This window comes from Ascochyta rabiei, chromosome 13 (assembly GCF_004011695.2).
Source record: "Ascochyta rabiei chromosome 13, complete sequence".
NCBI lineage: Eukaryota > Fungi > Ascomycota > Dothideomycetes > Pleosporales > Didymellaceae > Ascochyta > Ascochyta rabiei.
The window spans coordinates 176,294-190,237 of record NC_082417.1 but is presented as its reverse complement, the minus strand read 5'-3'; the positions used below and the strand labels follow the sequence as shown (position 1 = coordinate 190,237).

The 13,944-nt window shown below is 47.1% G+C and overlaps 3 protein-coding genes across 3 annotated transcripts, besides 16 other annotated features; all 3 read right to left on the bottom strand.

Annotated features, from left to right (window-relative positions):
* Positions 1-709: 709 nt before the first annotated feature.
* Positions 710-2,033: a dispersed repeat.
* Positions 1,917-1,965: a tandem repeat.
* Positions 2,034-2,484: 451 nt separating the features above from the next.
* Positions 2,485-2,634: a dispersed repeat.
* A 127-nt stretch (positions 2,635-2,761) lies between these two features.
* Positions 2,762-2,869: a dispersed repeat.
* A 31-nt stretch (positions 2,870-2,900) lies between these two features.
* Positions 2,901-3,011: a dispersed repeat.
* Positions 3,012-3,045: 34 nt separating this feature from the next.
* Positions 3,046-3,081: a tandem repeat.
* Positions 3,048-3,890: a mobile genetic element.
* Positions 3,875-5,742: a mobile genetic element.
* Positions 5,743-5,820: a mobile genetic element.
* Positions 5,743-5,832: a dispersed repeat.
* Positions 5,819-6,137: a mobile genetic element.
* A 136-nt stretch (positions 6,138-6,273) lies between these two features.
* Positions 6,274-6,317: a tandem repeat.
* Positions 6,298-6,344: a tandem repeat.
* Positions 6,345-6,347: 3 nt separating this feature from the next.
* Positions 6,348-6,421: a tandem repeat.
* Positions 6,422-6,536: 115 nt separating this feature from the next.
* On the bottom strand, positions 6,537-8,078 carry EKO05_0007658 (uncharacterized protein; the record flags this gene model as incomplete). The annotated part of the gene is made up of 1 exon (XM_038946392.1): positions 6,537-8,078. The coding sequence occupies one exon, from the start codon at positions 8,076-8,078 to the stop codon at positions 6,537-6,539; it is 1,542 nt and encodes a 513-aa protein (XP_038797199.1).
* Positions 6,654-6,696: a tandem repeat.
* A 1,117-nt stretch (positions 8,079-9,195) lies between the features above and the next one.
* On the bottom strand, positions 9,196-10,072 carry EKO05_0007657 (uncharacterized protein; the record flags this gene model as incomplete). Its single annotated transcript, XM_038941067.1, has 3 exons — positions 9,196-9,259; positions 9,312-9,729; positions 9,781-10,072. 3 exons carry the CDS (start codon positions 10,070-10,072, stop codon positions 9,196-9,198), a joined length of 774 nt encoding a protein of 257 aa, XP_038797200.1.
* A 764-nt stretch (positions 10,073-10,836) lies between these two features.
* Positions 10,837-13,065, bottom strand: EKO05_0007656 (NADH:ubiquinone reductase (non-electrogenic); the record flags this gene model as incomplete). Its single annotated transcript, XM_038941106.2, has 3 exons — positions 10,837-11,882; positions 11,937-12,275; positions 12,405-13,065. The coding sequence occupies 3 exons, from the start codon at positions 13,063-13,065 to the stop codon at positions 10,837-10,839; spliced, it is 2,046 nt and encodes a 681-aa protein (XP_038797201.2).
* Positions 12,835-12,882: a tandem repeat.
* Positions 13,066-13,944: the final 879 nt, after the last annotated feature.

The following is a 13,944-nucleotide window of genomic DNA, read 5'->3' as shown; positions in this document are numbered from 1 at the left end:
CACCTTCTACTCTACCTAAGCTTCTTCTATCTCTTACTTTCTCTGCTATATAACTTATTAAAGGGGTATTTCTAAAACAATTATATCTTATTAAACGGCTAGTATCCCTAGACCCTAATACTAGTAATATTAAGGCACCTATTATAGTATAGGATTAGTAGTAGACAACTACATTATAGAGAAGCAATTCTACTTCTAAAAAGCTATATTAGGATGTACTAACTTACTTAGGCTAAATCTAGAGTAGATATAGCAAAGCCTCTTAGGTATAAGATAGCTATCTATACGTATACTATTATAACTATAGGTTAGTTCTTTAGTACTTAGTTATAAAAGGCTATAGGACTAAGTATCTTATCTAACACCTTAGTTTATAAGCCTGCAGACAAATTAAGAATCCTACTTATACTTTATTAGACCTTCTATTATATCTATATACTGCCTGCTAGTAAAATAAAAACTAGTTTTCTTCTAATCCTATATACTCTGCTTTAGCCTTTAAAATAGAGCTTATGCAATTAGTTATTAACAATAACCTCTTATTTTAAACAATTAAACAGCTGTTATTCTAACAATTTATCTACTTCCTAAGGCTAGAAGCTGTAATAACTACCTGTTATAAATTTAGCTAGATGTTCTAGAGCTAATTTAAGGCTGCTAAACACGCTCTTCTCTAGAATCTTAGTTCTAGTACTAAATTATCTATTATATTAGATGCCTAGACTATAAGTAATTACCTTAGCTTTCTAGCTATTAAAGGTTACTATATAAACAAGAGCTAGAAATTATAAGAAGTTCTTTTAGACTTTATTCCTATACGCAGAAAATATACAGAATTCTCTATAGCATAGTAAGTTCTTTAACTTCTTTAGGAAACTAAAACTATAAAATAACTGCTTGCTATTACTTGCAACAATACTAGTAATAACAGTGCATTATTATAGACCTTAGAGAGGTTACTATAGCAGAACAACATTACTTAGAATAGTAGAGAGAATACTGTTTCTTATCTTATATATATAATCAACCTTATTATATAAGATATTATTTACTATCTCTAACTTAAAGTATTACTAGAACTAGAGTATGTATAAAGACTGCCGCAATGCTATATTAGGGGTATTAAAAACAGCATGTCTGTTCTAAACTTTCTCTAGAAGGTAGAAATTATTTATTATATTATTTTATTACATACTAAGTATAACACAGATCTAAGCTATCTGTATTATAATAGATCTATAACTACAATAATTTAAGAGGTTTCTTATACTATAGAGTAATATTTAAGTAAATTATTAACTATTAGTTATATAAGATATTAGGACTAGGTAGAACTCTACCTATAATATATGTAAGCGCGTACTAAAGCTTTAGGTCTACATTAATAAATAGTTAGAGTAAGAAATTACACTAAAGGCACTAAGCTATAGAGAAGGTGCTTCTATATATAATAAGGTAGCAGAAGCTAATTTTAAAGATCTTAAGAAACTTTAACTAGTAGTAACTAAGTAGTAGTACCTGCAGGCTGTTATAATAATGCTATAGTAATTTAAGAAGGTATCTAGTACCCTTAGTAAGACTTATAAGCCTCTTATCTAGCACATCTAGCTAATATATAACTAGCTATTTAATTTCTTAGATTAGATAACTAAAGAGCTTAGTAATAACCTAGGTCACGCTAATAACTTAGAATAGCTAGAAGTTGTAAAAGCAGCTACGTAAAAGGGTTATGTTAAGCTATCTAAGTACTATTTAAAAACAAAGGATAGTTACGGGTTCTTATTTAACTATGCAACTATTTTAGATCTAAGCTAGAAGCTTACTATATATAAGGTAATGTTATTATAGTAGTTTATTATATACTATTACTAACTACGTTATAAGGATAATACCTAGAAAGTTTAAGATAAGTATGTATACTAAGAGTAATTCTTATAATACCTAGATTGTTATAATAATAATAATTTAGGTTACTCTACATAAGTACTTTACAACCTTGTTTAATAGTTAGTAGAAGATAATTAGTTCTAAAAACCCGCAACATTAGTCTAGTAACCTAATAGGAGCTTCTTATCCTATAGTTAGAGTTTAAACCTGTCTAATAATAATAAGGAGGTAGCTTACACCTACTAAGAAGGAGAGGCCTATCTTAGTACCCCTTGCATACAACAGGGAGATAGATTTAATCTACTAGATTAGTAGAAGGTTAATGCTGTAACTTATCTATAACTTACTTATATAGTAAAAGATATACTTATAGTACTAATAATAGAAGTTAGAGTTAAATAGGTGTTTAATATAGCTAGGGATGTAATTAGGGACTATTAACATAGGTTATCTGCTACTACAATACGCTAGATTAAAATTCTAAAGGATTCTCTTACTTTAGCACAGATATAAGAAGGGGAGGAGGTAGCTTTAGATAAGCTAGATAATCTCTTTAAGCTACTAGCTTGTTCTAGTCTAGAAACAGAGGTTATAGAAGAAGAGTAACACAGTAGTAGTACTAAAGAAACTAGTCTATTAACTCTATCTTAGTAAGAACAGTAGCTATAAAAGAGAGTAAGGCTACTATAGTATTAGAATATATAGTTCTGTAATAAATAGCTGTTATAAATAGAGAATATCCTAGAATTCTATTCTCTATTTAAATCTTTTAAAATTAAGTTCTTTATGTATATAGCATTTCTAAGTAGTATACTATTAAGTATGTTATCTATAGTATTATAGAAGATTAGGTAACTTTAACCTACTCTACTCTACCCCTACCTAACCCCTACCTAAACTCTACCTAACCTCTACCTAACTCTACCCTACCTAACCCCTACCTCTACCCCTAGTCTGTACGGACTGTACCCTACCCCTACTCTACGCTAGAGGTACCTCTACTCTACCTCTACCTAACATCTATATAGACCCTACTCTACCCCTACTCTACCCCTACTCTATATAGACTCTACCTCTACCCTACTTCTACCTAACGTCTGTGCAGACCGTACCTAACCCCTACCTAAACCTAGAGTACCCTCTACCCTTTTACTAGCGTAGTTATTATTATAAATATAAATATACTTACACTTAGCACAGGTATAATAGGTCTTACTAGTGCCTAAAACATAGTTAGCTATAGAAGATATTAGTAAGTAAGTAGACCTATAACAGACGTAGGCACTTATAAGACTAACTAGTAAGAATAGTAAGAAGGTAGTAGGGGTAGCACAGAATAGCGCTAGCAGAGATAGAGACTAAGTCCTTATTATCTAAGTTACTCTTAACTTTATAGTTACCTATATAATAGTAGTAAGCTTTCTATATATATAGTTAGGCTTTATAACTAGATTAGAAACTATAGATAAGAAATACTAGAGGTATGTTATAAGTAGAGAGGAGGGACTATAGTAGACTATAACCACCCTCTCTATAGGGACTACTAGCTTCTTAACTAGTAGCCTAATAGCTATAACTAGAGGTAACAACAAATATAGTAGGTAGGGTAAAAGTATGTATAAAAAGTAAGGTAGGTATATTATAGGTAGGTTAGGTAGAAGCGTAGAGTAGTATAGTGTCTAACTTAGGTAGGTGTACTAGATAAAACAAAAATAACCTAGGTGTGTATAGGGACTACCTTAGGTAAACTACAGACTAGACTAGTAGCTAACCTACTAAGAGGTAGGCCCTTACGCAACTATAACTAGCTCTAAGGTTTACCTGCTACTAGTGTCCCTCTAATCTATATAAAATGTAGAAAAAGACCCTATAAAATATATTTAGCTAGAGAGAGATAGGGAAAGGAGGTATGTTATAGGCTTAGACCTTATCTAAGCCTTAAGTAAGATAGGGCAGTTACGTGCCCTATAGACATATTAGAAGAACATAACGTACCCTATAAGTAAGCCGCTTAATAGGTAAGCTACTTACTTTTACTAAGCCCCTACTAAACTCCACCCTATTATAGCCTAAAATAACCTACTTTAGTACTGTAAAGTGCAGTATAGCCTGTAATACTATTTAGAAACTACTTCTACCTCTTTCTAACACGTTTGCGCGTTATGTCCTATCTAATTGCACTGTCTACAGCGTCTTTAGGAGGGCTTACCTCCTTTAGCACGCACCTGCTTCTTTACCTTCTTCCTATTACTACGCACCCTAAACTCCTTTAGAGTTGTTAATTACAGGCTATCCTTAACTATTAGGGTCCCTTCTACCTAAATTTACTTTTTTTTATGTAATTTTTATTATATAGCTGCCTTATTAGCAGCTTAAAGCTAAGTAATCTCCTATTACGCTAACACTAGCTTATACGCAATTATTACTACCCCTTTTACTACCTTCTTAAACGCCTTAACTATAGAGGTAGGCGAACTATCTATATACCTCTAAATCCTTGTCTTTATAAGCATTAATTACAACCTAAGTTTAAGGGTGTTACTTAGGGTTTGCGACTGCTAGAGCTTGTTATTAACAGGTAGTAGTAGTAATAGAGTGCGTAACTTTACATTAAGGGCCATTATAACCTAGTCTAGGTTAAATAGAACTAATCTAGCACCTTAGAACCCTCTCTAGATATTCTTAGAAGTAATTACAGCATTATAGGCGCGTATAAAGTATAGTAGGAACTCTATCTTTATAATATAGTTAATCTAGTTATATATAAGTATTTTAGCTTAGCACCTATACGCCTTCTTTAAAGTAGTAAAATAACCTATATTAAGGGGCTGTATAAGGTGTAATAAGTAAAGAGGTAAATAGAAAGTAATAATCTTATTATCCCTACAGTATTACTAGAATTTAAGAGAGTTATAGCTCTTATGACTATTAATAATAAGCAAACAGTAGGTGCTAATAGTACGCTCCTTTGTATGCCTGTTAAAGTGCTTCAACCAGTTAAGACCAAGCTTGTTAGTAGTCCAGCTGTTATTAGAGACTCTAATAACCTAGTTATAAGGCAGATCCTCTTCTTTATACTAGGCAGAGAGGTAGTAGTAGGCTTTAAAGATAAGGAAGGCTAGAATAGCCTATTCTTTAGCATTAATGCTTACTATAGCTGTAGCCTACTCTTAGTTGCCTAGCTAGATAGCCTTTAGCCGACCCTGTTGTTCTAAAGCTATAAAAACTACTTCTAGGGAGATCTAGCCTATTATAAAGCCTGTCTTGTTAAAGTTATATATGTCTTTATCCTAGATGCTATACTTAGCTTTAATATTAGCTACTAGGCTAAACTAGTCCTATAGAACCTTAGAATCCTTATAGAGAGCTTTCTTATAGTTGTACTTACAATTAAACTTAACTTTAAGCTCTAGGTGTTGCTTAACAAACGTACTAGGCCAGTTTACGCTAATAGGGCCTAGATTACGCTTAGCGCGTAAAGAATTAGCTATAGTAGCTATATCTAAGAGCTAAGAGGAAAATCCTTATATATCTAGCTTAAGAATATACTTAATAATTACCTTCTCCTTATTATTATCTAGCTTCTGTAAGTTAGCTATAGAATCTGTGTGTAAAGGTTGTTCTATATATTAGTTACTTAGTGTCTTTTAAGGGACCCTATAGATAGCTGCAGCGCGTTACTAAGAGAGATTTGCGTCTTGTTTAAGAGCCTAGAGCGCAAGCTGTATCTAAGCTTCCTTTAACGCGTCTAAATAGTGTTATTAAGAAGACATTGGTGTAGAAGGAGAAGTTTGGTAGGGGCTTAGCAAAAGTAAGCGGCTCGCCTGTTAAGCGGCTCGCCTGTAGGGTATGTTACAACGTGTTACCTTCTTAAGAGATATAATACTATATTAACCCTTATTACATCCTACCCTAAGGCTAGTCTATAACACTCTCCTATAGGTAGGTTATCTTAGTTCCTCTCTAAAGACAGTAAGCCTAGATAATTTAGTTTAAGACTTATAGTAGCTTAGGTCTATCTTTAATTATAATATAAGAGTAATTAGAATATAAAATAGATATAAGATAATTATAGAAGAAGATAGAGTTAAAGAGAGTAGTAGGTGTATTAAGGTACGTAGTATATAGTATTAAAAATAATTACTAGTATATTAGTAATAACCTCTAACACCTTTATATAGTCTAGGCTACCTAGCCCTATAGTAGCTTGCTAAGACTAGCAGAGGTACCTTTAGGCCCAGCGCCTAATAACATGCTAATAAGTAGAAGATATCTATCCTATCTACTATAGAGTTAGACTAGAAAGCGTGCTGTAGCTCCTTAGACTAGTACAGTAACTTATTCCTAGCAGGGCCTACGCCTTATTAAGTGCGCTACTAGAGTAGGTAGGGATAGGTATAGATTAGCTTTAGGTGCAGTTGCAGTTATAGTTGCAGTTGCTGTTGCTGTTGCTGTTGACGCCTGTTCTATTCTGTCCTATCCTATCCGATCCTATCCGATCCTGTTCTATTCCATCCTATTCCATCCTATCATAGATGAACCTATTAATTCATGTTCGTCAATCTATTGTGCTCTAAAGAAAAGGAGACAATGCAGTGTAACGCAACATAACGCAAGACATGCTAATAAGTAGAAGCCATCTATCCCATCTACCGCAGACTAGAAAGCGCGCCGTAGCTCCTTGGACTAGCATGGCGACTTGTCCCCAGCAGGGCCCGCGCCTCGTCGAGCGCGCCGCCAGGGCGGGCAGAGATGGGTATGGAACGGCTTGGGCTGCGCTTGCTGGCCTCGCTCCCGCTCACGCTCGCGGGGCTCTGGTTGCGCGGCGTAGGCGTGTGCGCAGGCGTGGTGGCTCTGCTGACGGACGGGGTAGCAGCGACGCTGACGGCGGGGGCCCAGCCGCGCATCCAGCCCGAGACGCGGCGCCAGTGCAGGCGGCGGCTCTTGGGGACGCCGTGGTCGTCGAGCGTGAGGATGATCTCGTCGTCGCGCGCCATGGTGCGTCCGCGCGTGTCTTTTAGTGCGCCGTCGCCGAAATAAAAGAATTGGAGGCCCACGGCAAAGTCCATCAGGAGCACGCCGGCAGCGCCCAGGAAGAAGGGCAGCGCGCGTAGGATCCAGGCTGAGCGCGTGCTGCCCGTTTCGGACCAGCCGCTGTTTGGAGGGAAGTCTTGCCAGGCGCTGGGGTTGGTGAGGAGCGAGGTGCTGTAGAAGAGGTTGCCGAAGAAGGCAGCGGCGAAGAGTGAGGGCGAGAGGCCGGCGGTCGAGCGGCGGATCTGATTCTTGTAGAGCTGGGGGAGCCGCGAGCCCAGGTAGAGGAACGTCGAGGACCAGGAGAAGATTTTGCCGAGGAGTTCGCGCGTCGTCATGCCTGTGTGGTGCGAAAAGGCAGATATGGGGAGAGACGGGGAAGATGTCGGTCGCGCAGTCGAGCCCTGCGAAAGGACAGCGAAGACGAGTGTGATGCAGAGCATGGTTTTCGGAGACGGCATGGGCGAGCTTGAGGCTGCTACGCGGCGGATATTGGGGTTGGAAGGCGTGCCCGGCGTGCCAGTTGTGCCGGGTATTCCGGTTGGCGAAACTGCGTACGAGTCCTTGACGGCACTGGGCGAGCGTGCAAAGTCGGGTATGCGGAACGCGTCGAGAGGAGCGGAGCGCTGGACTTCAATATCCTTGTTGTCCGACTTTGCGTCTGGTGTGTCTGGCGTCTTGCCTTTGGACACTTGCTGCATGCCGCCCGTTCCATTCCCACCGTCGTTCTCTCCACTCCTCCAGCGTCCCCAGATGGGACGGAGTGGCCGGCCGTGGTGCAAGAGCTCATACCACACCCACTGGCCCGTCAGCCCACAGTCTACAAAGACATAGTATCCCGCGATGACAATCTGCCACGTCGCTTGTCCTGTGAACAGGCAGCCTAAGAGGTTCGTCACATCCCCCAACAGCCACTCTGTCAGGAAGTACACGCTCAGCCCAGACGTCGACTTGAGCTTGTGGTTCTTGTATATCTGCGGTAGTTGCGCAAAGAGCCAGGATATGATGCTGCACGTGCCGAGCAGCGTGGATAAGAGGGCGAGGTAGGAGGGTATGCAGGTGTGGAAGGTTATAGATAGGGCTTGGAGGAACTCGTCCGCTGGCTCACAATGTGCCGGTAGACTGGGCTTGTCGATTCGGGGGGTCTGGTAGGGCAGCATGATGCCGCGAGCTTGGTTCGGACCGTCTGTCTGTGAGGAATGAAGGGTTCGGTCGTGCTTTCCTTCTCTTGTTGTTTACCCGCGGAGGTGGTCAGGTGCTGTTTCGAAATGTCGCGTGGGTACGGCCACGAGGGCGGAATCGTGACCTGAGCTTGGACAAGGCGCGACTTCAATCTTCGACGACAGCGAAGCCTTCTTGACCCTGTCCTGAGGTCTGGAAGGCCGTCCACGTTCACGAAGTCGCTCGGTGGTGACGTCGGCCTCGGCTGTAGATAAGACTCGCTCGAAAGATGTGCAGATGTCAACACAACGTGACAGGAAGAATGTCCGGGAGACCAAAAGTATGGAAGAAGGATACCCGGCAGACACAAAGGATGAAAGAAGCAAATGCAAATGCAACAGCAGGCTACGTGGGGAAGAGGAAGTCGTCAATCATTAGCAGAGACAGCAGCAGTCAAGGCGCAGCAGAGTCATCAGTACCCTCAGTCAACCACACCCTCAGGCCAGACGATCCCCCGGGGTCGGACAAGCCGATACGAAGCAAAGCGCGCCCTGCGGGAGAGAGCGGCTCCAAGGCACTGATTCGAGCAGGTGGCCTCTGGGCTGGGGCGGTAGAGGCGGGCAATCCCACCCGCGCGTGCTGTGACATGGAGATAGAGATGATAAGAGATAAGCGGCTCCTTGTGGCGTGCCGCTTTGTCTGCACGCGATCAGTTGCCGCCGCTCACGGCTTGGCGGGGTCTCGGTGCAGCGCCGGAGCAAGGGCCATGCGCTGTGAGGAGGCCGGTGTTGTTCATCTGCTGCTACGCGACGCGGGTCGATACGCAGACGAGATACGCGGAGAGCAGTGATGCGCATTGCGGGGTGCTTTGCGCGTGCGTGCTACCCCCACCCGCGTCCGTGATCGGCTTCCGTTGCAGCAACTAATAAATACCACTAAAGGCGCCAGCAACGTAACAGAAACGCGGCTTCCTCTGCTCCACCACGTCACATGCGCACATGGCACGGGGCCGTGTCTGGGAGGCTTGTCACAAGAAACATGCCGTGCCGTTGAAAGGGTCTACATGGCTACTGTACAGAAATACGCGCGGATTCATCTTCGTCGCCGTCCTTGTGGCTACACAGCACCAGCGTTCCCGTCGACGCTTTCGTACGCATGCCTCTGAGCCTTCCATCGTGGACTGCGGCTCGTCAGCAGCGCTCCAACAGCTCCAGTCGCACGGTTGGACGCACTAGAAATAGTTCTTGAAGCCAACGATTCCAGCCGTCATGGCCGCGTAGCCGCCCAGAAGGTTGCCCCAGCTCGTTCCTGCCTGTCCTACGGCCAGCGCAGCCAGGTCGTACACCAGACACCCGCCGAAGATCCAGTCGCTCATGCTCGCCGCGGCTGCGAACCCGACGCCGGTCGCTATCTGGACCAGGCCTGAGGGCGCTACGCCGGGGTAGTAGGCGGCTGATGTGTTGTGCAGAAGATCCAGGACACCGATACCCGCAAACGTCTTGGCGACGATGTGGGTGAGGAAGTTGGGGGTAGAGCGGCGGTCGAGCGGCTCGAGCGTTGTCGCAATGTAGCCCAGCTGCGCGACTGTGTTGATAATCACAAAGATGTTGGAAGTCTCGAGGTTGTTCGAGTTCCAGAAGAACATCCACGCTGGATGCAGTCAGTACACTCGTGCTGTCACCTCCAGCCTGCTCAACGTACTTCCAATACAGAAGTTGCCCAAGCTGTACACCCAGGCAAACTTTTTCATCATCGCCCGATCCTGAGAGGTCCCCTGCTGATTCCACAGCTGCCACAGCCAAGCTAGCTGGAACAGCTGCTGCGGGAAGAAGAAGCCCGCAATCGCATACGGATACGGCGAGAAAGCAGCGAGGTTCCTGTTGTGGATATCGAGCATGTTCGGCTTCGAGAACATGCCATACTGCTGCGCTGCGAAGTCGAAGAGGAAGGATGCTGGCGCGAGGTAGCGCACTGTGGATTGCGTGTTGCCCATTTCGAGTCGGATGTGCGATGGATCACGTGAGACAGCGTACGATTCAGATTCCCCAAGATTGCAGAAATCCAGCGTCTGCGTGTCGTTGCGACTGCGCGTGCTGAGCTCCTTATCTTCCACAAGTCGTGCACGTCATGTCCAAATGCGCTGCCATCTCAGGGTCCACCCAATCGGGAAAGCTGCAACCATGACGCTCGCCGTCGTCAGCACGCGGCGAGCTTGGCTGCCGAGATGCGAACTCCAAAGCAAACGTCAACGCAACGCGTCGTGACCTCTCGCAGTGGGGCTCCAGAGCTGTATCACAAGCAGTAGTCTACACAAACAGGAATGCACGGGGAGAAGCATCAGAGTCTGTCGTCGAGGAGAGATGCCCAAAGTCGATAGATCATGGGTGGTGGGCCGTTCTAGCTGCAGTCGAAGAAGAATAGCTCCCGTGCCATGGGGGACGTTCGGGAAAGACGCGCTACTGCCGTTGTCACGATGACCATCACGGAGGCTACCATCCACCAGGACACGGCGCGAGCAAGTGTAACTAATGCATTGCAATGCGTCTGTTTCGTGACTCTTCCCACTAGGACGTACAAAAAGAATCTATCAACCCGCTTGCAAAACCGCTGAACGCCTTAGCTCTTCCCAAGATTCATTCGGTCCAGACCCAGTATTACAGTGATACAATACAGTCGGGAGGCGTCGCAGGGGAGGTGGATGGTGGTATATAGACAGTGTGGCGTGGAACTTTTAGGGAAACTTCAAGGAGAAAAGGCTCAGACACGCGACACATCGCGACCAAACACCTTTGCCTTGACCCAGTCCATGAGCACCAGGATCCTGTTGCGGGTGCTGAAGCACATGCTGAGGTAGGCACTGCGCCAGAAGAAGTAGGTAATGGTACCGCCCGAGGCGATGTTGCCAGAGAACCACGAAATGTCGGCCACGGCCTTCTCGGAGCCAATGTACGCGAGCGAACCCTGGTGGGAGTACTCAAAGGGGTTGACGCCCTTGGTCCTCCTCAGCCTCTTCTGGAGGTCCTTGATCTCGTCGAAGGCCTTGTTGCGGGCCTCGGCGTTGGGCGCCTTCTCCTGTATCTCGGAGAGCTCGACCAGCTTGGACTCAATCTCCTCGGTCTTGGCCATCTGGTTGAACATGCGAGCCAGGAAAGCACCCTCCTGGGCAGCAACCTGGGCGGTGGGGGCGTAGTTGGCGACAGCGCAGTCACCCACAGCCCAGACGTTCTCCGTACCCTTGACGACGAGGTACTCGTTGACGGCGAGACCGCGGCGCGAGTCCTTCTGTGCAGGGATCTGGTTGATCAGATCCTTGACAAGCGGTCGCAGCGCGTTACCGGTGGCCCAGACGAGCAGACCGAAGGGGATCCTCTCGAGCTGCTTCTTGCCGTCGGGGCCCGTCGACTCGGCCTCGATGTACTTGTCTGTGACGTTCTTGACCATGGTCTTTGTGCGGATGTCGATGGTCTCCTCCTTGAAGGTCTGCTCGGTGTAGTCGATGAGCTGCTTGGAGAACATGGGCAGGACGTTGGGCAGGGCCTCGACGAGGGTGACGTGGAACTTCTCCTGGATCTCGGGGATCCACTTCTTCAGGTCGGAGTGGAAGAAGTCCTGGAGCTCACCGGCGAACTCGACGCCGGTGGGGCCTCCGCCAACGACGACCATGTGCAGCAGACGCTGTACCTCCTCGGTAGACTGGTCCTTGAAGGTGGCCGTCTCGCAGCAGTCCATGATGCGGTTGCGGATGGCCTGGGCGTCACCGACCTCCTTCAGGAACAGAGCGTGCTCGCGCACACCGGGAATGCCTGTTGCGCCCAGTTAGCCATGTCGAGTGCCAGCCAGATGCAGGGGGGACGTACCGAAAGTGGCGTTCTCCGCGCCGACACCGACGACGAGCATGTCGAAGGGGATCTCGGTCTGGGAGACATCGCCCTTGATGGGCGACTCGTCGTTGACGTAGACGACGCGCTTCTCGTAGTCGATCTTGGTGGCCTCGGCCTCGTAGTACTTGACGGCGGCCTTTTTGTGGCGCAGGAAGTTGCGGATGGGCTCCATGATGGAGCGGTGCTCGATGGTGCCGACGGTGCACGAGGGCAGCAGCGGGGTGAAGAGGAAGTAGTTGCGCGGCGAGACGACGATGACGTTGTAGTTTTCCGTGTCGAGCTTCTTGAGGAGGGAGACGGAGCCCCAGCCGGTGCCTGGACGTGTTAGTCGACGTCAATGTGTACGTGTCTGCAGGTCTGCAGGTCATGTCTGCAGGTCATGTCTGCAGGTCATAGCTACATGGCCATTGGGAGATCAACACGACCACTCGGACATCAACATACCCAGAACAACGAGCGTCTTCTTGGACGGGTCGGGCGGCGGCTGGTCGACGGGGTTGCGCGTCTCGTATATACCGTAGCCAATGTATGCGAGGCCTGCAACTGCGCTGACCCAGGTGAGGCGCCAGGTCCAGCGCAGCATCCTGAAGCCGCCGCGCTTGACCTGCTTCTTGTCTGGCAGGCTGCTCTGCTGGCGCACGCTCTGGCGCTGGACCATCTGCGACTGGACGGGCCGCGAGGTCCACTGCGCCCTGCTGGCCATGAGCGACGGGCGCTGGGTCGTGTAGGCGCGGCGGCCGGCGAGCTGGGCCTGTGCGACGAGCTTCGCCGCAGCAAAGGGCCGCATGGTGGGAGCCATTGACGGTGGTGGGCTGTGGACGGCAGTCACAGATGCACGCGGCGATGCAGCCTGGTTAGTAGGCGATGTGCGGACGGAGGTGGAGGTGAAGGTGAAGGTAGAGGTGAAGGTGTCTGGGAGGTGCGCTGCGGCTGCGGTCGTCGTGAAAAGGAAAACCACTTTTTCCTTGCGATGACGAGCAAGAGCTTGCCGAGCGCGCAGACGCAGACGCACACAGAAGACAGGGATGGCTGCCAGCCCCAAGATAAGCTCCTTTCCAATTAAAGACCAGCTTTCCGCCTCCACCGGGACCGTCTGCCTTGGCATGCCCTCTGTCCTCTGCCCTCTCCCACGCGTTATTATTTTCGCGCCATCACACTGATCGCTGTATCGCTATCCACGGCGCCAGCAAGCCAACACCACATGCGTGCCGTGCATTCCATCTCTCAACACAGCCGCTGTGCCAATTACTGCTGCCCTGGCTGCTCGGCCTCGGCGCCGGTCCGCTATGGATCCATACACCTCGGACACCAGGCGAACGCTGCATCCGCTCATGCGTGAGTAGACAGTCATCCTTTCACGCGCGGCCCTTTCACCCTTACTGTGCACAGTTCGGCCCGTCTGGAGCTGAGGCTCAAACATGCAGGTGCTCCCGTTTTATGCCTAGTCGACAGACGCCGCCGGCATGGCGCTCATGAATTCTTGCATCTCTGAATTGCAATTGACCAAAGCGGTAAATGGTGGGACGTCCAGCTTCTGTGCGCCTTCTCATGCTCGCGTCGAGCACTTCACATGCAGTTTTATAATGCTGTCTCGCTTAATATGAGCTTCGGCGCTGCGCCGCATCGAGCTTTGCAAGTAACATCTGCGAGTACGTGGCTTTTTGGAGTGTTTTCTGCAGCTGTTGTATCCATTGATTAGCATCGATGTCGATGACTCTCCATATGTAGCCTGTGGCCTGTCAGCCACTCAGCGCCGACAGCGCACATGTCTCGGTGCTCTCGGGATAGTGGCTCGAACTCGGATCTCGCGAGCCTGCCCCGCACCATCTCCGCACCATTTCCGCACCACCGAGCACAGCACGACCACACCCCGTAGCGAGCTGCAGAACCCACCAGCTGCCAATGCTGAACATCGCCACATCGGTTTCACTCCCAAACATCCTTTGATCGAATGTCTCATACGGCGGCAGACAGCGTCTCCAAA